Source organism: Hylobates moloch, unplaced genomic scaffold (genome assembly GCF_009828535.3).
Source record: "Hylobates moloch isolate HMO894 unplaced genomic scaffold, HMol_V3 SCAFFOLD_1, whole genome shotgun sequence".
In the NCBI taxonomy this organism is placed as follows: domain Eukaryota; kingdom Metazoa; phylum Chordata; class Mammalia; order Primates; family Hylobatidae; genus Hylobates; species Hylobates moloch.
Window position 1 is genome coordinate 68,359,667 of NW_026652276.1, and position 24,014 is coordinate 68,383,680.

At 37.1% G+C, this 24,014-nt stretch overlaps 1 protein-coding gene across 3 annotated transcripts in view; it reads left to right on the forward strand.

The window, feature by feature from the left end:
- OLA1 (Obg like ATPase 1) overlaps nt 1-24,014 on the forward strand; it is a 184,066-nt gene that overhangs the window by 154,124 nt on the left and 5,928 nt on the right. For all 3 annotated transcript variants that reach the window (XM_032755341.2, XM_032755340.2, XM_058441004.1), the window contains 3 exons: nt 20,370-20,510; nt 21,187-21,283; nt 23,347-23,469. In XM_032755341.2, the coding sequence (XP_032611232.1) occupies nt 20,370-20,510; nt 21,187-21,283; nt 23,347-23,469 (361 nt within the window). The remainder of the gene's footprint in view (nt 1-20,369; nt 20,511-21,186; nt 21,284-23,346; nt 23,470-24,014) is intronic.

Here is a 24,014-nt window from a genome sequence, read left to right on the forward strand (position 1 = left end):
TGCTTGTCAAGCAAGACTAAAACCGCATCACTTCATTTTGAAATTAGGTAACTGCCTCCTAACTTACTGTCCTTGACTCTGTTGCTTCTTTTCCTCTGCAGGGCATTCTGATTAGCTTCAAACACTTCCACTCTGCCATTTTCTCATGTCAGAATCCTTCATTGAAACATAGAAGAATATCTTCACAACCCAGGATAGGCAAAGATCTCTTGGATAAGTCACAAAAAGCACTAACCATAAAAGGAAAAAAAAAAAATGGACCTCATTATGTTGAAAAACTTCTGTTCATCAAAAAATATCATTAAGAAAATGAGTAGAGTAGCCACCAGCTACAAAAATATATTCACAACACAAATATCTGACACAGGACTTGTTTTCAGAATGTATATTTTTAAATTTTCTGCAAATGAACAATATAAAGACCAATGACCCAGCTTTTAAAATGAGCAAGACTTGAACATATACTTTATAAAAGAAGATAAATGAATAAACATGGAAAAGTACTCAGCATCTTTAAGCCATCATGGAAAGGCAGATTATAATCAAAATTGAATATGATTTCATACTTAATAGAATGGCTAAAATAAAAATAACACCACCAAGTGTGGATAAGGAAGGGGAACGAAAGGAACTGTCATGCATTGCTGGTGGGAATATAAAGTAGTACAACTGCTTTGGAAAATTGGCGTTTTCATTTAAGTTAAGCATATATCTATACTGTGATCCAGTAATTCCAACTTTCAGTATTTACTCAAAAGAAATAGAAACATGTTCATATCTTATACATGCATTTACTACACAGCGTAGCAGCTTTATTCATGATAGTTCAAAACTGGAAACAGTTCACATGTCTATCAATAGGAAAATGGATAAGTTGTGGTCTATTTATGCTGTGGAAATCATACACCTCACCAAGAAAATACACAGAGCAACTTGGAAAGAAGGTGAGGATTCGTGGAAGGGAGCATAGGGGAACTTTCTGTGGAAATGTTCCATATCTTTGATGGGGGGATAGTTATGTGTGCATATACAATTTTCAGAACTCATTCAACAGAACATCTAAGATCTGTACATTTTAATTATTTGTTAATTCTACCTCAATAGAAAATATTTTTTTCTGGAGGCTGAGGCAGGGATCATTTGAAGCCAGGAGTTCAAGACCAGCATAGGTAGCACAGTGAGACTCTGTCTCTTAAAAAATTGATTTAAAAATTAGCTATGTGTGGTGGTGAATACCTGTAGTCCCAGCTACGGGTGGGAGGATTGGTAAGCCCAGGAATTTGAGGCTGCAGTGAACCATGATTGTGCCACTGCACTCCAGCCTGGGCAACAGAGTGAGACCCTGTTTCCAAAAAAAAAAAGTTATTAATATCTCCTTGTTTGCTACCAGGTATATATAAATATACATACAAACTACCTAGAGAGGTCAATTAACAGCAGACTTGGTCATCTCTGTGAAGACAAGGACAATGTCTGTCTGTCTTATTCCTACCAACCCATTACCCATCTAGCACAGTGTCTGACACATAGTAAATATTTAATAAATACTTTTTGTGTGAATAAATATTCTCAACTTACCATGAATGTTTTTCCACATATTTTCATTGCTGTGTGACATATTATTATTTTGATGTACTACATGTTATTGATCCAGGTCCCCCAGTGTTTCTTGCTTTGGTTATTTACTTTTTTAAAAAATAAAATACATTAAACACTCATGCAGCCTTTCAAGAAAACACATTTGTCTTAACCCCAGCCAACACTGGGTTGTTATTATTGTTTTAATCTTTACCAATTTGATAGACAAATAGTGATATATTGTTTTCATTTTATTTCTTTGATTACGATGGAAAGATGAGGTGCGTTTAATAACTGTTAGACTAATTATTAGAAGATGGAAACCTATTCTGTGTCTGTGGGAACAAAATTTAAAATGGACTTAAGTCAATTACATAGCATTTGATTTCTCATTTATGATTATTTTGATACTAAGAGCAGAAATCTTAAAGTATGAGAAACCACTCAAGAATATTTATTATATGTCATTAATAAAATTATTTTGGCAATTTATTTTCAAGTGAATTAATTTATATGTAAACAGTAGGTAAACATAAAGGCAATGTGTCTGGATGATGGAAAGAACTTTGCAATGGGGATAGTAGCAAAGGAATAAATGTTTCATCAGTATTTGTCTTTCCTAATATGGCCAGAGAATGGGGTATATGAAACAGCTTTTCATACACAGGGCCAAGTAACAAACAGTTCCTTCACTGGCAACTTAGAGTGGTATTGATTTAGAAAATACAACAAAGTCGGCTGGGTGCAGTGGCTCATGCCTGTAACCCCAGCACTTCAGGAGGCCAAGGCGGGCGGATCATAAGGTCAAGAGATCGAGACTATCCTGGCCAACATGGTGAAGCCCCGTGTCTACTAAAAATGCAAAAATTAGCTGGGCATGGTGGCACGCACCTGTAGTCCCAGCTACTTGGGAGGCTGAGGCAGGAGAATTGCTTGAACCCAGGAGGCAGAGCTTGCAGTGAGCCGAAATCGCACCACTGCACTCCAGCCTGGTGACAGAGCGAGACTCCGTCTCCAAAAAAAAAAAAAGAAAAAAAGAAAATATAACAAAGTCAAAGTCAAATATGCTTTCTACTGGTTTACCTCAAATCTATTTCTTGTACGATATTTGCAACTCTACATAGCTTTTTTGCCCCTTCTTAGAAACTGCAGGATTATCACTCAGCAGTGACTTTTAATGAATAGCAAAACTTGCTTTGTCTATACAACGGACAGAATAATTTAAGAAGGAAAAGAAAGAAAAGATGCCTTTGAAGTGATTAGTGCTTAGACCTGCCTTCTCAGATAAAATTGATTAATAGCCACATCACAGGTAAATACAACAGAATTCTGTTTAGGAAAATGTGATCTGAACATTGTGGAAGCCATTCTTCACTTTATAAATAATAATAATAACTAATACATGTTGAGCACTTACCTTGTATCAGATACCATGCTAAGCATTTTCCGTGTACATCCTCATTTAATCATCATAACCCTCTGAAGTAGCTCCTGTTATTACCTCCATTTATAGGTGAGAAAACTGAGACTTTAGAAAGTTCCATGGCATGGCCCCAGTGTTCTATAACCATATTCCATACTACCTCCTTTGCAAACAGGTTGCTTGTGGGAGTCCTTTAATTATAGAATTTCTTTAATGAAAATAAATTAACTTTTGTATTTTATTTACAAAAATTCTTTTTGTAAAATTCTTTTTGTAAAACTATAAGCTATGAAGCCAACTACAAATTTTGGTGGATATGATTCTCCTCACACATTTCCCAATCCTTCCTTTTCTCATGTCAGAATATTCCGTTAAGCCGGTGGCACTTTGTATAAGACTGTAAACACCAAATTATGTTAAAATAAACATTTCTTTAAGAAAGAATAAGTCTTTCAGAAGCAGCTGAAAGTTTTGCCACAGGTTGCATGCATACTGCTGGTAGGGAAAAGTATATAAATGTTTTTTTCCAAAATATTTTATTTCTCATCTAACATGGTTCCACTGAAAATGTATGTCAATAGGAATTGTTTCATATGCCTATTTGCAACTAAACTATTGAAACTTTGTAACTATTAAAGCTTGAATAAGAGCCACCAGTCCTTTTTTAGTGCTTCTTGTTTCTCCCCTGCGCTCAAATTCCTTTTCTCTAAAGATTCAGGCCGGGCGCGGTGGCTCACACCTGTAATCCCAGCACTTTGGGAGGCCGAGGCAGGTGGATCACAAGGTCAGGAGATCGAGACCACGGTGAAACCCCGTCTCTACTAAAAATACAAAAAAAAATTAGCCAGGCGTGGTGGCGGGCGCCTGTAGTCCCAGCTACTCAGGAGGCTGAGGCAGGAGAATGGCGTGAACCCAGGAGGCGGAGCTTGCAGTGAGCCGAGATCGCGCCACTGCACTCCAGCCTGGGCGACAGAGCAAGACTCCGTCTCAAAAAAAAAAAAAAAAAGATCCAGAAAGAGTGACTTTCCCCTTTTTACAATGACCGTTTGCCTTGGCTTTGTATCCTTCAGTGTCTACTCCTTTATGAAACTACATATACCCCACATGGTAAATAGACGATTTGGATAAATGAGATCATGGAATGGACTCTTTTATTAGAATAAGGAAGCACCCTCCAGAGGATGAATTAATAACAACTTCAGGAAGAAAGATCCACTTGGGAAAGGATGTCTGTGCAAGTGGGTTCTGTCATACACATCCACATTTATCTTTCCCTTGCAAGTGTCTTACTTTCTTTTTTTTTTTTTTTTTTGAGACAGTCTCACTCTGTCACCCAGGCTGGAGTGCAATGGCGTGATCTCGGCTCTGTGCAACCTCCATCACCCAGGTTCTCATGCCTCAGCCTCCCAAGTAGCTGGGATTACAGGCTGGTCTCAGACTTCTGGCCCCAAGTGATCCACCAACCTCGGCCTCCTAAAGTGCTAGGATTACAAGCATGAGCCACTGCACCCAGCCAGGAGTTTCTTACTGGCCCCACAGAATCCCAGCTATGTTACAAACAAAAACCTTTCCTTTTCTGTTTTTCTTGTTCTAACTGAATTTAACCTAAAAAAGTTTTATGTATGTAACTGAAAAGACTATTAAATATATTGCTCTCCTTTCCCATCCCCTACACTCCTTTTTCAAAGTTGCATCCTCAAGATCCAGCATAATGCTTATTAATACACATAGTTGCTTAAATGTATTTTTTCAGTCATTGTGCTTGAATTCTTTCCCTTCCAGTTACCTCCCTATCTATAAATATTCAGTTAGGCAAGACTTCTCAGAAATAAAGACCTGATTTTTATTTTTTAAAATTAATTTATTTATTTTGAGACAGAGTTTTGCTCTTTCGCCCAGGCTGGAGTGTAGTGGTGTGATTTCGGCTCACTGCAACCTTCGTTTTCCGGTTTCAACAGATTCTCCTGCCTCAGCCTCCCAAGTGGCTGGGATTACAGGCACCTGCCACCACGCCCAGCCAATTTTTGTATTTTTAGTAGAGATGGGGTTTCACCATGTTGGCCAGGCTGGTCTCGAACTCCTGACCTTGTGATCCACCCGCCTTGGCCTCCCAAAGTGCTGGGATTTCAGGTGTGAGCCACCACTCCCAACCAAGACCTGATTTTTAAAAAGAGCTCCCATTCTTTATTCATAGGCAATATAACAGTATTTTTAACTCTACGGTAACTATTGAGAATGATCCACTCACTGACAGCAGACAGTTAAAATTGGGGGCTACTGTATGCAGGCCTCCTACAGTCGAGGGATTTTAATCCTAACATCCACCTGTGAGGGTAGGTATTATTTTTGTTACATGTGATTAAACTGAGGCTGGGGAGGCTTAAATGGCTTCCCCAGGATCTTATAGCTAGTATGTAATTGAGCTGTAATTTGAATTGATACTCACCTTACTCCAAAATCTCTGCTTTTTCTATTGGCCCAGACTATTTCCAAAGGAAGGTCAGACATCATATGATCATAATGTGGGGAATATTAACATTTCTGTTTTGTAATCTTTTTTTTTTTTTTTTTTTTTTCTAGACGGAGTCTCGCTCTGTCACCCAGGCTGGAGTGCAGTGGCGCAATCTCGACTCACTGCAAGCTCTGCCTCCCGGGTTCACGCCATTCTCCTGCCTCTTAGATTAGCTCTCAGTTTAGTTTTGGGGTTTTATTTTTTAGATATAATTCACGTACACAAAATTCTCCCTTTTAAAGCACACAATTCAGTGGTTTTTAGTATATTTACATTGTTGTATCCCTATCACTAATTCCAGAACATTTTCATCACCCCAAAAAAGAAAGCCATGCCCATTAACAAGCATTTCCCATTGCCTCTCCAACCTAATCCCTGGTAACCACTAACCTACTTTCAGTCTCTTTGGATTTGCCTGTTGAGGCTATTTCACATAAATTGAATCATACAATATGTGGCCTTTTGTGTCTAGCATAGTGTTTTCAATGTTCACCCATGTTGTAGTGTGTATCAGTACCTCATTTCTTTTTATTGCTGAATAATATTCTGTTGTATGGATATACTACTTATTGTCTGTCTTCTTAATTATAATCATCCTAGTAGATGTGAAGTGGTATCTCACTGTGGTTTTGATTTACATTCTTGTAATGACTAATGATGAACATCTTTTTATTATGTTTATTGCTATATTTATATTATGTTTATTGCTATATTATTGCTATATAATATTGTTGTTGTTATTATATATTCTCCAGGGAGACCTGTCTATTCAAATTATTTGCCTATTTTTAAACTTAATTTCTGTCTTTTTATCGTTGAGTTATAAGAGTTCTTTATATATTCTGGATACTGGACCTCTGTCATATGTATGATTTCCAAATATTTTATCCCATTCTGTGGACTGCCTTTTCACTTTCTTGATAGTATCTTTTGTTACATAAACTTTTTACTTTTTAACTCTTACATTTAGATCTTTGGTCCATTTTAATTTTTGTATGTGGATATCCAGTTGTCTAAGCACCATTTGTTGACTCTTCTTTACCCATTGAGTTGTTTTGGTACCTTTGTCAAAAATCAATTAACCATAAATAAACTTTACAACAAACAACCCATCCAATTAAAAACATGAGCGGAGGACTTGAGTAGACATTTCTCCAAAGAAGATATACAAGTGGCCAACAAGCGTGAAAAGATGCACAACATCAGTAATCATAAGAGAAATGCAAATCAAAACCACAATGAGACATCATCCCACACCCGTTAGGAAGCCACTATAAAAACAACAACAACAAAAACAAAACAAAACAAAACAGAACAGGAAATAACAAGTGCTGGCAAAGATGTGGAGAAATTAGAACCCTTGTGCAGTACTGGTAGGAATGTAAAACGTGATGCAGCCACTATGGAAAACAGTCTGATGGTTCCTCAAAAAGCTAAGCATAGAATTACTGTGTGATCCAGCAAACCCACTTCTGGGTAAATATCCTAAAGAATTGAAAGCAGGTTCTTGAAGAGATATTTACACACCCATGTTCATTACAGCATTATTTACAATAGCTAGCGATAGAAGCAACCCAAATATCCATCAATAAAGTGAATGGGTAAAGAAAATGTAGTATAGACATACAAACAATAGAATATTTTTCAGCTTTAAAATTAAGGAAATCATGTCACATGCTAAAACATGAATGAACCTTGAGGACATTATGCTAACTGAAATAAGCCAGTCACAAAAAGACAAATACTATATGATTCCACTTATGTGCAGTTTCTAAAGTAGTCAAACTCATAAAAACAGAAGTAGAATAGTGGTTGCCAGGGGAACAGGAAGGTGTTATTCAATGGCTATGGAGTTTTAGATCTGCAAGATGAAAAAGTTCTGGAACGCCGTTGCACAACAATGTAAATATAGTTAACACTGTTGAACTGTATACTTGGTAAATTTACAAGTGTTAAGATAGTAAATGCGAGTGTTCTTTACCCCAATTTTTTAAAAAATCAGTTGACCATAAGTGTATGGATTTATTTCTGGACTCCCAATTCTCTTCCACGGATCTTTACATCTAGTCTTGTGCCAGTGCTGCCGAGTCTTAAGTACTGTAGTTATATAGTCAGTTTTAAAAGAGGGGAGGGTAAGCCCTTCAACTTTGTTCTTTTTCAGCATTGTTTTAGCTATTCTTGGCCCTTGCATTTTCATATGAATTTTAGGATTTACTTGTCAGTTTCTGGGGGGAAAAATCCGGGATTTTGAAAAGAATTGCATTGAATCTGCAGATCTGTTTGAGGAACATTGCCATGTTAATATTAAGTCTTTCAGTCTACTCACATGGATGTCTTTCCATTTACTTAGTTCTCTAATCTCTTTCAGTGATTCTTTGTAGTTTTCCATGTAAGAGTCTTACACTTCTTTTGTTAAATATATTTCTGTCTCAGTTTAGTCTGTGTCATTTGTAGACCCTTCAGTTTCAGCCAGTCTCAGAAAGACTCTACTGACATTTTTGTCTTCTTTATGGTAGTGTTTCTTCCTTATATACCACTGGGCCACACATGCTGTGATGCAGGCCCTCTCTATTCTAAGCATCCTCTCCTCATCTCTCCCAATATATCAGAGGGATTCTTTTGACTTTCTTCATCTTCACAAATAGTTTGGATATGGAAGTTCCGTCTCTGATCACATTCTAAGAAAATGATATGTAGTGGTAGTTAAATCAAGATTTGTGGCTCTCCCTATAAACTTATATTTTGATTATAAACTACATCAGCCTATTGTTGTTGTCCTCTTTGAACAAAAATGGAAAAGAGAGATAGTTTATCCTGGGGCCTCATGGCCAGATATAATTTTATCTTGTATATAGGAACGTAATATAGGGTTGGGAAATTTTCTCGCAGCTAACTGAGTTTCACAGTCTCTAGATACAAATATTGGCTTCATATCTCTTGACAACTATAATTACAGAATGTTTCTATGTGCAATGTTTACAACCAGAATATAAAATTACAAGGAATAGATACAGATTAAAAAATAGTGGTTTTCAGACGTCTGAGTACAAAGTGTTGTAAAAGTTAAATGCATATTCCTTGCTTCTAGAGATCGTAAATTTAGTTGTTTTTTTGTTGGTGTTGGCGGTGTTTGGTTGGTTGGTTGGTGGTTTTTTGTTTGTTTGTTTTTTGTTTTTGAAAAGAGGTCTTCTTCTGTCACCCAGGCTGTAGTGCAGTGCAGCGGTGCAATCATGGGTCACTGCAGCCTCTCCTGGGTTCAAGTGATCCTCCCACCTCACCCTCCTGGGTGGCTTGACTATAGGTGCTCACCACCATGCCTGGCTAATGTTTTTTATTATTTTATTTTATTTTATTTTATTTTTCGTAGAGATGGGGTCTCACTATGTTGCTCAGGCTATTCTTGAATTCCTGGGCCCAAGCCATCTTCCCACCAAATTCCCAAAATGCTGGGATTACAGGTGTGAGCCATTGCACCCAGCCAATTTAGCTTTTTTTGTAAAGCCTGGATTCACAGGTTGTTCACAAACTATATTTTGAGAAACACTGCTTTAAAGTTTCAAAAATGTAACCTGCTGGAGGCCACTTAGTCTGAACACAGGTCTTAGTAGCCTTGAAGCAGAGTAAGAAGTCAGAGAGTCGGGAATGATCTAAAAGTTTGAGGTGCTTGTTTTGTACATCACAGTGAACCTTGAGGTGGTTAGTAGCTTGACGGTTCAGACTTGAATTGTAGTAGGTCAAGCAACAGATATAACCTGGGAATGAAAATAACCCCACTGTACTATAATTTTTTATATATAGCCTTATGGCAATCAGATATGCCTCCCCAGGTCCTGTTGTGATTTTCACTTCACAGTTCCAGCTAAAAAACAAGCATACTAATTTCTAAACTAAACAAGCATATTAATTTCTAAAGGTTGACTCTGGTAGAAGACAAGTAGATAAGGTATATAAGAATAATACATGCTTCTCTGAATGTCCTTTTTGAGACAGAGTCTAACTCATCACCCAGGCTGGAGTGCAGTGGTGCGATCACAGCTCACCACAACCTCGAACTCCTGGGCTCAGGTGATCCTCCCACCTCAGCCTCCCGAGTAGCTGGGACTACAGGCGCATGCCACCACACCTAATTTTTGTATTTTTTTATAGAGACGGGGTTTCACCATGTTGCCCAGGCTGGTCTCAAACTCCTGGCCTCAAATGATCCGCCTGCCTCTGCCTCCCAAAGTGCTGGGATTACAGGCGTGAGCCACCACCCAGACACCTGGCCCTAAATGTTCTTTTACCTAGTCTTTTTTAGATTAAGTTTCAACTTCATTCATTCATATTCACGGATCCAACATTTATTGAGCATCTGCTTATGCCAAGCACTATTATAGGTGGTGCTGGAGATTTACTGCAGTGTACAAAATATTCAAAAAGTTCCTTGGCTCAATAACTGGTCAATAACCCCTCCCCTCACTTCTCCTCTCCTCTCCTCTCCTTTCCTTTCTTCTTTTTTTTTTTTTTTTTTTTTTTTTTTTTGAGATGGAGTTTTGCTCTTGTTGCCTACGCTAGAGTGCAGAGGCGTGATCTTGGCTCACTGCAACCTCCGCCTCCCGGGTTCAAGCGATTCTCTATTTATCTATCCACTAATGCCAGGTGGAAGACAGTTAACATTAAGTACATAATATAATAAGTGCCCTGAATAAAAATAAGTCAATGTAAGGGAATAGAGATTGACAGAAAATGGGAAGGGAGAGGCTTTTTTTTTTTTTTTTTTTTTTGAGACAGAGTCTCGCTGTCTCCCAGGCTGGAGTGCAGTGGCACGATCTCGGCTCACTGCAACTCCGCCTCCCAGGTTTAAGCAATTCTTCTGCCTCAGCCTCTGAGTAGCTGGGACTACAGGTGCCCGCCACCATACCCGGCTCATAGTAGAGATGGTGTTTCACCATGTTAGCCAGGCTGGTCTCAAACTCCTGACCTCAGGTGTTCCGCCCACCTCAGCCTCCCAAAGTGCTGGGATTACAGGCATGAGCCACCGCACCTGGCTGCTATTTTTTAAAAGATGTTGAAAAGTAACATTTAAGTAGAAATCTGAATGAAGTACCTGAAGATTTCAGCACTTGTACTTGTTTAATTTCTGGCATATGCCATAAAGTTACAGAATTTTCCATCTGAAAGAGATAATTTAACCAGTGAACTTTAGAGTCATTAAAAACAACAGATAAAACCGATGATGACGGATAAAATCTTCAGATTAAATCTTATGCAGAAACCCATCATATAAAAATGAAGCATTTCTGGTTGAAATGCAAGAGTGGAAAATCCAAAACCTCACTGTCCCTTCTTCCCTTTTTCTCCCTACCCTTTCTCTTCCTTCCACATTGGGAAATCCTTTTACAGAACTCAGAGGAGGTTGAAAACTACTTATCTAGACCAGTTTGCAGATCAGTATATTAAAGCTAAGAGATGTTAAATAACCACCTGCAGTACTCAGCTAGGTATTAGCTGAAACTCTTTTCCCCCTTATTATCTATTTAGAAAATAAATTGAGCATCCACTATGTGCCAGGCATTGTGCTAGGAGATTTATGTGGATATAATAGGGAGTAAAGCCACATCTCCGACCTCAACAAATTGTTTTCTATAGTGTGAAGAGATAAACAGAAAACTATAGACAATATTATAGTATACAGTGGAATGTGGTGATAGCTCTGGCCCACATGGGAGCTCAGGGAAGGCTCTAGAGGAGATTCTTATCTTAAAAAACAAATTAGAGTTAGACCAGTTAAGAGGAGCTACAGTTATATACTTACATGAAGATAACCCTAAATGTCATCATTATCAGTATCGGGATGCCTTCAGCTACAAAGATTATAATCCCAGTACCTAAGACCCGAGGTAGTTTGTCTCCTGGGTTGGTTAATTAAATGTTCCTATGATTTCAAGAACAAGGGTTTTCCCATCTTTCCCCACTTCCCTTCTTACGGTCACAAAATGGCCGCTAGAGTTCCAAGGATGAAATCGAAAATAGTCTCCACCAGAGAGCCTCTTCTTTTCTCTTTTTAAGAGCCAGAGGAGCCTTTTGGTTCTTTTTCCTGAAGTCCCTTAGCAGGCCTTCCCACAAACTCCATTGGCTCCTTTTATTAGAACTGGTTCACATGCCCCCTCAAACCGTTTGCCAGCTGGAGAATGGGGAACTATGATTAATTCAAACTAATTAGAATTTACCCTAATGTTTTCTTTCCACCTGTTTATTTATTCATTGTAAATAACTTTTTTTAAGTGGAGCCTTTTTGCTAAACATTCTAATTTGCTTTTAAGGTTGCTGGCCTGTTGTAACACTCGTCATTTCAATTTTGTGGTAGCCTTCCAGTTATCACTAGAATCAGAAAGCGTGTTAATCCTCAAAACGAAGTCTGAAATCCAATTTTTATATGCTGCAAAAGAAATGGCCATTTCTCTAGAATTTATTTTCTTACACATACACACACACATGCTGCCTTATTATAGTCACTAAAATGAATGGGGTTTTTCAGCCGGCAGTTCTGTGAGGTTCTCATAGGGAACAATTTGTGGTAATATATCTTTCACTTGATATAAATTTAGATTTCACAGTCCTCTGTGCTGGAATCACTTCTTATATTCTGAATCTAGACTCCAAAGCTAACTTACTACAGATGTTTTTCCAGGTATTGAGGTTATTAGGATAAGAAAAGCATAATTATGTCCTTCTTTTTTTTTTTGAGACAGGGTCTCGCCCTGTCGCAAAGGCTAGAGTGCAGTAGCATGATCTCAACTCCCTGCAACCTTCTCCTCCTGGGCTGAAGCGATCCTCCCACCTCAGCCTTCTGAGTAGCTGGGACTACAGGCATGGGCCACCACGCCTGGATAATTTTTGTATGTTTTGTAGAAACGTTGTTTCACCATGTTGCCCAGGCTGGTCTCGAACTCATGAGCTCAAGCAATACCCCGCCTCGGCCTCCCAAAGTCCAGGGATTACAGGCATGAGCCACTGCACCCAGCCAATAATTATGTCTTATAAAGTAAGACACTGTTGACCATAATAATGTGAATCCCAGACTTCTTTGACATTGCAGAGGATTCAGAGCAAACATTTTCCTTATACTTCCTGAAATTTTGGTGACATTTTCCTTTTCTGGTTTTGAACCTGGGAAATATAAGCAGGAATTTTCCTATCCTCACTGTTCGCTGCTATCAGCAGTATAGGTAGTCAATAGCTGCCTCTAGTTTATCAGTTGGTCTGCATAGTTATCTCAGATATTTTTGTACTTTCAGTTCATGTGCGTTTATTTTCAAAGTCCTTTAGTTCAGTGCTTCTGAAAGTTTAGCATGCATATGAATCACCCAGGGAGCTTGTTAAAGTGCAGATTCTGATCTGAGGTGGGGTTTAAGATTCTGCATTTCCTTTTATTCTTTTTTCTTTTCTTTTTGATGGGGTCTCACTCATTTGGCCAGGCAGGATCATAGCTCACTGTAGCCTCCAACTCCTGGGCTCAAAGGATCCTCCTGCCTCAGCCTCCCAAGTAGCTAGGACTACATGTGTGAACCACCATGACCAGCTAAGATTCCTGCATTTCTATCAGACACTAAAGTGATATGATCACGCTTTGAGTAGCAAAGTTGCAATTATGTTATTCTGTACAACTCCATGAAGTCAGACAAGAACATTGAAACTTGAAGTCTCTTACATGTATGGAAGATGGAGCTTTATTTATTTATTTATTTTTGAGACAGGGTCTCACTCTGTCATCCAGGCTGGAGTATGATTGTGCTCTTATAGCTCACTGTAGCCTTGAACTCCTGGGCTCAAGCAGTCCTCCCGCCTCAGCCTCCCGAAGTGCTGGGATTACAGGCATGAGCCACCAAGCCCGGCCTTAGCTCTCTTTTAGAAGAGGGATTAGACTTTCAAACATTAGTCAGTTAAACTAGAATTTACTTTTTTGGTATTTCTTCTTTCTCCTTCTTATTTTCACCACAAACTTCCTTAATAACCTCCATTCAAAAAATGGTTATAAGCAGAAGTAAAATAAAAGTAAAGATGTATTGAATTTTAATAATTTTATTCAAAGAATTTTGAAGAGTTGAGAATTTTGGAATTTTGACTTTGAAAGGATATTATTTATGACATATTTTAGTTTGTATATTGTTTGTGGCATTGATTTTAGTACAGGTTATAAACCTGCTATAACAGGTTTACAGGTTAATACTATAAACTGACATTAATTTATAGTAATCATATTTGGAAAGTGGTAAAGAGAACTCTGATATCTTGAAGTCATGCTTTGGGACTCTGAGCAGTTGTAATAGAAATGAGTGTAAACCTTCAAGGGAGAAAAGTAGAAATGACATCAGTGTTTAACAGAACCCCCTGGATTAATGGTACATCCATACCACGGACAACATGAGGGGAGCTAGCTTAGTAAAAGCCAAGTCCTTAATGACTGAATGATGCTAAGTTACTTAATTAACCAGCCCTGGAGCCTCTTTTATGTAAGTTGCATCATTTTGTGTTTATTGAGATGTGGTTCTTGACACCAGTTATATACAATGAGAGAAGCAAGATATCACTGTTGATTTATTTTTAAAGTGAAGATGTAAGTTCAAACAGGTAACTATATAAGGTGTTTGTAAATGTCTAATAATACCATATGCAACATTTTAAAAAATATTTTAAGTATACTTTGGTATTTAAAAAATCAGATTTGAGAATGTCCTAATGTATATCAACAAAGATGCCATAAATGGTAATATAACTTGGCTTTATTGTTGGATTGACCCATCTTTAAAGGATTTTCAGAAATTATAATCAGAATTTGAGTGGCTAGAGGTAGTTGAAAGGTTAGAAAGGCATGAGGTGGGGAAAATAATACGATAAATTTCTTATTAACATATGCTGGAGAAAACTATTTCAGGGTTGTGTTTTAAGTTGCAAGAATTTAGTTTTGGATTTTATGCAAAATACCAAATAGCACTACTGGGATTTCTCTGTTCCCTTTATAATGTGTGTGAAAATAATATGTCTGTATACCATATGTTTGAGTCAAAGTGTAAAATCTATTTTTTACTAGGGGGATGTGGTCAAAAAAAAGTTTGAAAGCTATTGTATTAGAATGTTATAGAATGGACATTTAACTGTAGTATGAAGTGCTTCCTGTTAAGATGGTGAACTGGGCCAATACCAGAAGCTTCCTTCCTTCTTGTTCCTAATATGTAGAAACACCAGATACAATAACCAGAAAAAATTGGTATTGATGATGGTGTGGTAGTTTTAGAATATACAATAGGGGCCAAGCTCAGTGGCTCACGCCTGCAATCCCAGCACTTTGGGAGGCCGAGGCGGGTGGATCACCTGAGGTCAAGAGACCGAGACTGTCTTGGCCAACATGGTGAAACCCCATCTCTACTAAAATACATGAATTGTCTGGGTGTGGTGGCGGGCGCCTATAATCCCAGCTACTCGGGAGGCTGAGACAGGAGAATCACTTGAACCTGGGAGGTAGAGGTTGCAGTGAGCCGAGATCACGCCACTGCACACCAGCCTGGCAACAGAGCAAGACTTCGTCTCAAAGAAAAAAAGAAAGAAAGAAAAAAGAATATACAATAGACTTGAAAGCAAGAAAAGGACTCTCTAGGTGCCAAAAACAAGAACGAAACTCAGTAACAGTAGAGAATGAAGTTGACAGTGCATGGCCTTCAGAGAAAACTGAGCTAATATAGCAGCTCCCCCTTATCTGCAGTTTTGCTTTCTGCCGTTTCAGTTCCCACTGTCAACCACAGTCTGAAAATACTAAATGGGCAAAAATAAACAATTTCTAAGTGTTAAATTACACACTGCTCTGAGTAGTTTGATGAAATCCTGAACCACCACCCCCGAATGTGAATTGTACCTTTGTCCAGCGTATCCACTGTGGATGCGACCTGCCCATTAGTCACTTAGTAGCCGTCTTGGTTATCCAGACTGTCAAGGTATCATGGTGCTTGTGTTCAAGCATCCCTTAATTTACTTAATAATGGCTCCAAAGGCATTATTAAGTGTATGATGCTGGCAATTTGGATATGCCAAAGAGAAGCCATAAAGTGCTTCCTTTAAGTGAAAAGGTGGAAAGTTTTCAGCTTCAGGAAAAAACATAGTATATATAGGGTTTGGTACTGTCCGAGGGTTTAGGCATCCACTGAGGATCTTGAAACATATCCCCATCGGAAAAATGGGGGCTACCATATGTGAGGCTTTAGTGTCCATATAGGAATAAGAGTCAAGGAACAGTTTCCAGGCTGTAGATAACTGGAGCGAGGCCCACTCATAAAGCCCAGAAGAAGCTGTCATTTCCATGACCAGATACTAGAAAAATACCCCTCCCTGCTTCCAAACAAGGGAGGAAACTGTTATTCTCAGGAAGTTAGAAACTGAGACTGCACTGTAAGATGCATTACCCATAACCTAGTGCAGAAACACTAAGCCTAAAAACATTAATAAAACTTCCCTGGATCCCAGGACCCTCCGTAGATCTCTCCCTAAAAGAAGTAACCACGAGACTACCCCATAGATACTTCTCAATCCTGGGGACCACCAGACTCCCTTGGAACATAACTGCAGCTGCCAAAATGACCACACATACACAAATATAGCCCATATGCAGGAACCAACTGTCCTGAAAGATCATTAGCAGATGACAAATGGGGACAGGGGAATTTGAGAGGGGAGTTATACTCAAGAAACTATAAGTCAAAGCAGTCTGAAAAGAACTTGCAAATTAATGTTGAAAGGGACAAAGAACGTATTAAACAAGTTTAAAATATTACCCAGTTAAAGCAAGTAGATTTGGAAGAAACAAATAGAATGTTTAGTAATAAAATTCATGTCTGGGAAAAGAAATATAAACAATGTAAGGCCGGGCGCAGTGGCTCACACCTGTAATCCCAGCACTTTGGGAGGCCGAGGCGGGCAGATCACGAGGTCAGGAAATCGAGACCATCCTGGCTAATAAGGTGAAACCCCATCTCTACTAAAAATACAAAAAAATTAGCCGGGCGTGGTGGTGGGTGCCTGTAGTCCCAGCTACTCGGGAGGCTGAGGCAGGAGAATGGCATGAATCCAGGAGGCAGAGCTTGCAGTGAGCCAAGATCGTGCCACTGCACTCTAGCCTGGGTGACAGCGAGACTCCATCTCAAAAAAAAAAAAAAATGTAAACTAACCCTGGGAAAATCAAATTTTGGGATCTGGAATTTTAAGACTGGCTAAGAAAGTCAGATTATAAGGCTAAAAGTAAATTTGAGACATGATCTTTTGGAAATTTGATATTAATTTAATACTAATGGTCTCATTCTGCCGAAGAATCTTTAGACCAGCGGTCCCCGACCTTGTTGGCACCAGGGACTGGTTTCATGGAAGACAATTTTTCCATGGGTGGGTGATGAGGGCATGGTTTTGGGATGGAACTGTTCCACCTCCAATCATCAGGCATTAGATTCTCGTAAGGAGCGCACAACCTAGATCCCTTGCATGTGCAATTCACAATAGGGTTTGGGCTCCTATGAGAATCTAATGCTGCCGCTGATCTGACAGACAGGAGGCGGGGCTCAAGTGGTAATGCTTGTTCCCCACTCACCTCCTGCTGTGCAGCCTGATTCCTAACAGGCCACAGCCTGGTACCGGTCCATGGTCCAGGGGTTGAGGGCTCCTACTGTAGACCACAACCTGCCAGTGTATCTCAAAGTATCATCCTTTTCGTCTTAAAACTAGTTGTCCCTTCTTTGTCCCCTTGCTGTGGAATCACTACTGGGGAGAAAAATACAACTAATGGCATTTCCACTTTCCATTTGTTACTCCTAAGACTGAGGAAATCAAATGTGACTTTGGCTGCTTATGAGGAAGGATGGATCCCTTTGCAGTAATCTGCTCAGACAGATTTGCAAAATGAAGTCTATGAAAGGCTTTACAGTTTAACTCTTTAGGGGTCTACTATCTTTACTGTTCCTTCTCCTCCCACCCACCATAAAATTTGATATTCTTTGACAATATCATTATTATTTTGATCACTAGCAATTGGATGACTTTCTTTAGACATTTGCTAACATTTGTACATAGAGATTATTATTCAGGCACTTCGACAGAATGGCTTGGAATTGTTTTTCTAGTAGTGGTACTGAGCTCAACTTTAATTTTCTATATCCCTCATGCCAATAGCACACATTTTTGAGATGACTAGCTATAGTTTGGAGTATGGTTTGTAGCAAGAGAATAGACATTTTTCTGCAAAAGGTAACTGGTCCCCATGGGGTTCAGACTTGTGATCTTGGCCTCATTATCACACTTTTGTAACCATCAGACCTAATAGATACACCACATATATTTCAGTCTATACTCTTGAAATCAAATAATATTGTTAATTACCCTAGGTTTATTTCATAGATGTAATTAAAAATCACTTCGGGACATTTCCCACTTTTGTTTGATAGTGAAAGTCACAAAAGTAAAGCAGACAGCCAAAGAACCTCACTCACTTTTCATCTTCCCTGTGTTTTCTATGATAGTGAAAGTCACAAAAGTGAAGCTGGCAGGCAAAGAGCCTAACTCACTTTACGGGAGAGTGCTACGGTACCTTTTTCTTTTAGTGAGGCTATAGCAGGTCTGATGTCAGTCACTTTAGAGACCTTTAGACCTCAGTGCTCATTTACTGCTAAAATGTACCAGCTCTGCTTCTGCATTATGAAGATCATCTGTCAACACTTTGAGATATTCTCCTTTGTTATTAAGCTTGTGATGCTCTACACTGTCAGGTTTTTTGCCAATTATAGTTAAGGTACAATAGTGTATTCACCAGATCAAAGTCTCACATTGGCGGTAGAGGAATGATTTGTAAGTCTTTATTCATTTGAATTGTACAATAGAACACCTGAGGAATGCAAATAATCCCTCTGAGAACTCTGCAGGAAAGGCTGTTAAAATGACAGGGTAGGACTATTGTTATTCTGAATTGATATGTTAGCTAAAGTAATTATTTCTTATCTTGTTGTTTCATAACAGTTCTAGTTTTATTAGTTCTGTTGACCACATTTATGAAATAAAGTGTGTGTGATATTTTTATATTCTTCTTTTACATGGGCTTGTTTTATTTCACTTTCATTGAATCTATTTGGTATGTGATCTGCTTTTTTAAAATTACATATTTGATTTTAACTTGTATAATAGAAGTATGTTACTAAACCATTGATGATAACATTTGAATATAGACTTTTGTTTGAATAGTGTAAGTCTGTGAAGTAACTTAGAATACCATAATGTTATCAGAGACAGAAGCACCAATTTCAGTCCCCCCACCTTTTTTTTAACCTGTCCTTCATAATTTTGGATAAGAAAACATCTAGTTTGAATTTTATTTTAAAGGCAACATAAATCGTAGGGCTTGGTCCATTTTTTGGGATATGAACAAAAGAAAAAATACTATTATGAAGATTGAAAACCACAAATAACATATTAAATAAATAGTTACCTTTGTATAACAAACACATACAAACTCTTGTGTGATTGTTTTTCATTCCTTTCTCCCATCCTAAATCCTGCTCAGTGGGCCATAGTCTTAATTTTGTGATAACTCTGCTCCCCTGCCACTGATGGATTTGTGACTTAGTTCTTGTTTTTCTTTTCCCCTGAAGTAGCATTTACATTAATTATTTAAAGGACTTCTGCCACAGCATTTTGCCATAATAACTATTAAAACCTTTGTCTAAATATAGCAGGCTAGTGGAATTATGTAAGCCTATAGCATAATTTTATAAAAATTGTAATGGAATGTATAGTCTCATACTAAACTCAGTTCCAGATTCATAGGAATGTATGCTATGATTATCTGAGAAGGAAAATTAATAATAGTAACTCCTGTTAATTCTTTTCTATTTGCAGGCTTTTCTAGGTTCCTTATAATATAATATGTACTATTATTATCTCTATTTTTACAAGTGAGGAAACTGAGGCTTAGAAACGTTCAGTAACCTGTCCAGTAATAAAAAGCTAGGAAAGTGTTAGGCTCTGAACCTAATTAATATATTCACTACACTTATTTCATTTATGTTCTAATTACTACTTTGCCAAATACTCCATGCTTTGGAAGGAAAAAAAAATGACTCAATAATGTCTTTGCAGGTAACAACTAGGATCAGTTTCCTAACTGATTTGGCTTTCCAAATCCTTTGTGATTAAAGGAATTTCTTTCTTCTGCAGTTCTGTTATTCTTGTTCTCACAAAAGTCAGGTTCATAGAGCTGCATACGTGATCGACTATATTTGTAAATCTGTATTTCTGCACATGCTTGTTCTGGCTAGCAAAAATCTTCCTCAAAACCAGTGACCACTGTGAGTTCTGTTAGTCCATGAAGGAACTAAACCAGGCATATAGATATCTGGGTGGAACAAATTATTTATTTGTGAAGGGCTCTTCAGAATTAGCTGATATTTTTAGGTATGATTCCTGTACAAACAGAACTTTATATCTTCTCCTTTTAAAAATTTACTTTGTAAAGTAAGGAAAACAAAAAATTATAAAATGGAAGTGTTATTCAAGGGTACAGGTGTTAATGCTGAACAATTTTAGTGTAACTAAAAAAAGTTTTTAAATATTTGTATAGTAGTTTCCATAGATAATGTGGTAAAGTAAAACTAGGTTACAGTAAAATATTATGGCGTATACCTGAAGCAGTTGCTGCCTGTTAATGCCTTGACCTTGGAAAGCTATACACAAAAAGATGGCATCATAAAACCGTGCAATTCTTATGAATATGTATGTGCTACTTGATAATAATGAATGTGGTACAGTCATGCATGCACTACAAGATAATGTTGTGCCCTTTTTTGTCTACAGGTTGATAAAAATTAAAGAGTGGGTGGACAAGTATGACCCAGGTGCTTTGGTCATTCCTTTTAGTGGGGCCTTGGAACTCAAGTTGCAAGAATTGAGTGCTGAGGAGAGACAGAAGTATCTGGAAGCGAACATGACACAAAGGTTAATTAGCATTCATTTTCCCTACACTTTATTATCAACTATTTCCTTGCAGTAATTTAATTGCTTGCGCTGATAGAATAATAAATGACAGAGTAATTACCATTATAAAGAGGGAATCTTCTCCTTTCTTTACCATGAGACAGAGTGAAAAGATTTATTTTAAATTAAGTTTTTAACTGTCATCTGTCATCTCCGTACAGTGTTTTAATTATAACATAGGTATTAGTTATGTATATTTTTGAGAAGGAATGATCGCCAAAACTCTTTCGTCATGTTCAGTGGGGGAGGGGAAAGGGTGAATCAGTTGCCATAATTTTTTCTGAGTAACAGTAATATATTGTTTAAATATCAGATTTCAATCAAATAATTTTGCTTTTGTGGCCCAGGTCCTGGATATAATTAATTTTGGATGAAAATAGTCATAATTTTTCTTTTTTTAAATAGTAAACAATTCAAAATAATATCTTCAGGCTAATACAATTAAAACCAATTTTAGAAGAGAGGTTTTTAAAAACAATTACTTGCTTTCCGACCCCTTCAAGTGTATTCTGAAAGATGAATGGTCATTTACTAATATCTTTAACATTTTCTGCTTGAAATGAATAATTTTAGCTCTAAACCAATTTCTGGCACAATCAACTTATGTGTTGGGTGAATTTGTTTCATTTGATTTCAGTGCTTTGCCAAAGATCATTAAGGCTGGGTTTGCAGCACTCCAACTAGAATACTTTTTCACTGCAGGCCCAGATGAAGTGCGTGCATGGACCATCAGGGTAAGATTCATACTTATTCATCAGCTATATCCAGTTCCACACTATTGAATTCAGATTGATATCACTGACTTTGAAGTTTGTCATGGTGGCGGTTAGCTAGTCATTACAGATGAGGTTTTTGTCCAGGATAACTTTAATTATTTGTGAGCTGCTGAACAGTGAAAGTGGAGCGGCATTGATTGAGGCAGGTAACAATTGATTCTGCCTATTACATAGTCTGAATTTCTTCATCCTGTAGAATCTGTCTACCCTCCTCCTGTGGTCAGAGATAAGACGCACCAGTATTGTGCTTGCTTAATCTGTGTGACTGGGTTTGTCTGCAGTGAAATTGATGTTGCTTTTCATTTTGTATTCGCTAAGTTTGTTTGGGTTGCGGGTGGTTCTTTCCTCCTTTGCTTTGCTCGGATTACATTTTCAGCAATAAAAGCAATATGACATCATTATGCTCTTCATAGATACACAGTTGGGCTCAAAAAGCTAAACTCGACGTGTAATAATTCATGCCTTTTTAAATTTGAATTCATAGAAGTAATGTTTATTTTTAGTGTTATATGTTCAGTCTTCTTTAAAAATGTGATATGTATTTTAAAAATTGATGTATACTGAATACGACCAGAGAGAATGACTAATTTATTCCCAGAGGACAATAGAAACTGAACTGTAATGGTTTGCTTTTAAATTTAAATATATTGTAACATAGTAGTTACTATTGAAAAATATTTTGAAATATATGTGATCCTAAATAGTATATTGCAGAATATAAAAATAATACCAGAACTTTTAGAAATAGTGTCTTATTCAGTCTTTTATTATACTTTTTAAATATATGCTATACGATAAATTTTAGTGGTGCTTTAATTCCTGTTTTCAGTGACTACTGTAATTTATTGTTACATGTATTTTGATTTAATATGGATAGAAACATGGAGGCAGTTAACATAATGTTAAATGCCTTGTGTGAATGTGAGATTTACTTTTCTTTTATCTCCTCTCCCCTTTGTAAAAAAATGTTTGATTGACTTCTAACCAAGGTCCTTTTATATAGATTTAAAAAATAATGTCAAAGCAAATCCAAGTTGGTAAACAAATTGCCAGGATTTATTTTTACTATATATTTTAAAGATGTATTTTAAAGCCTTAAAACTTTCTAACTTAAGTATGTGGAGGTAGGAAAGATAGCATGTTCTGGGCTTGAAAATGTGAAAGCTGGTTTATCTTAAGACTGATTGTAAGTATCCGTGATTTAATGTGCTAAGATATTTAGTCAGGTAAGCATCAGTGAGTAGCCATATTAACCCAATACATCTTTTACTATAAAAACTGTGCTTTCTAGTGTCAGACTCCTTATCACTTTAACATGCTTTATTAAGCAGCCTTTAGGTCACCGTTATTTCTCAAATTTCTTTCCATGGTTATGTGTGTGTGGAATATATATCCTTGTAATATAACATATGGGGTAATTATAAGACATTTCTCTCCCTATATCAACTTGAATTTCCTTCATGATGGTTAGAGGCAGGGAATATTATGCAAAATGTTCAAAAATTTTATTATCGAAATTTTTTGAGAGTTTCACAATTATTTGCTGAACGTAGATTTCCAACATGATTTGTTGGAAATGCCTTTAAAATGTCCCTTTGTATATTGATTTTTATATATTCTTTAGATGAGCTGAAATTTTGAGAGCTTTTTATCTTTTTAAAACCTTTGATAATTCGGCTTGAAAGTTACTTAAAAATCTATTTTTTTTCCACTGTGAAGAATAGAAAATCGAAATGAAACCTACACCAAAACCAGACCACTGCTTCTAAATCAATAAAACAGTGGATGACTGTTAGGAAAAACAAAGCTACGCTTCTTTAATATCTACTGATCTATCTGTGCTAAACCTGCTGCACAGATACTACCTAGTGTTGAAAATGTACTAATTGTATACCTGACATCTTAACAGATATTAAACTAAGTTCTAGTTGAGCCCAACTGCAGATCAGAGAAAAGAAACTCTATGCTTACAATCAATCATCTTAAATGCAATTAGTTTTCTTTGGTCTTTCTTTTCAAAGAAAGGGACTAAGGCTCCTCAGGCTGCAGGAAAGATTCACACAGATTTTGAAAAGGGATTCATTATGGCTGAAGTAATGAAATACGAAGATTTTAAAGAGGAAGGTTCTGAAAATGCAGTCAAGGTAAAGAATTATTTTTATTTTTGTATTTCACAATGTTTCCACTGATGTGAAGTTATTCATGATAAAAATGAATGATAATTATCTTTCAAACTGAGTGTAGTCTAACATAAAGTAATAAGATGATCAGCGTTTAGTGTTACTATCAACTGACTTAAGAGCTATAGATGTTTACATACTTTCAGATCGTTTTAAAAATGTGTGAATTGTCAGTAGTTTTGTGGAGGTTTTTTTCTATAATTGAAAATAAAATAAATTAGGTTTAAGTAATTGTAAATAATTTCAAAGGATTTGTTCACTCATGGCCAGTGAAAAATTACACTTATTACATTTGAATATCTGAAGTATAATATATATGCTTATAATTACTTCAAGAATAGAGATAGAAACTTAGTTAAATAAAAGCTGTTCTTTCTAAAACTTCATGCTTTTACTTGTTTGTTGTTTAAAGATACTTGGGGATTTGATTTGCTTTCTCAACACTAGAGGGCAGGTCCAAAATTGTGCTTTATTTTAGCTAATAAGGATAATTTGGTTTGCAGACACTA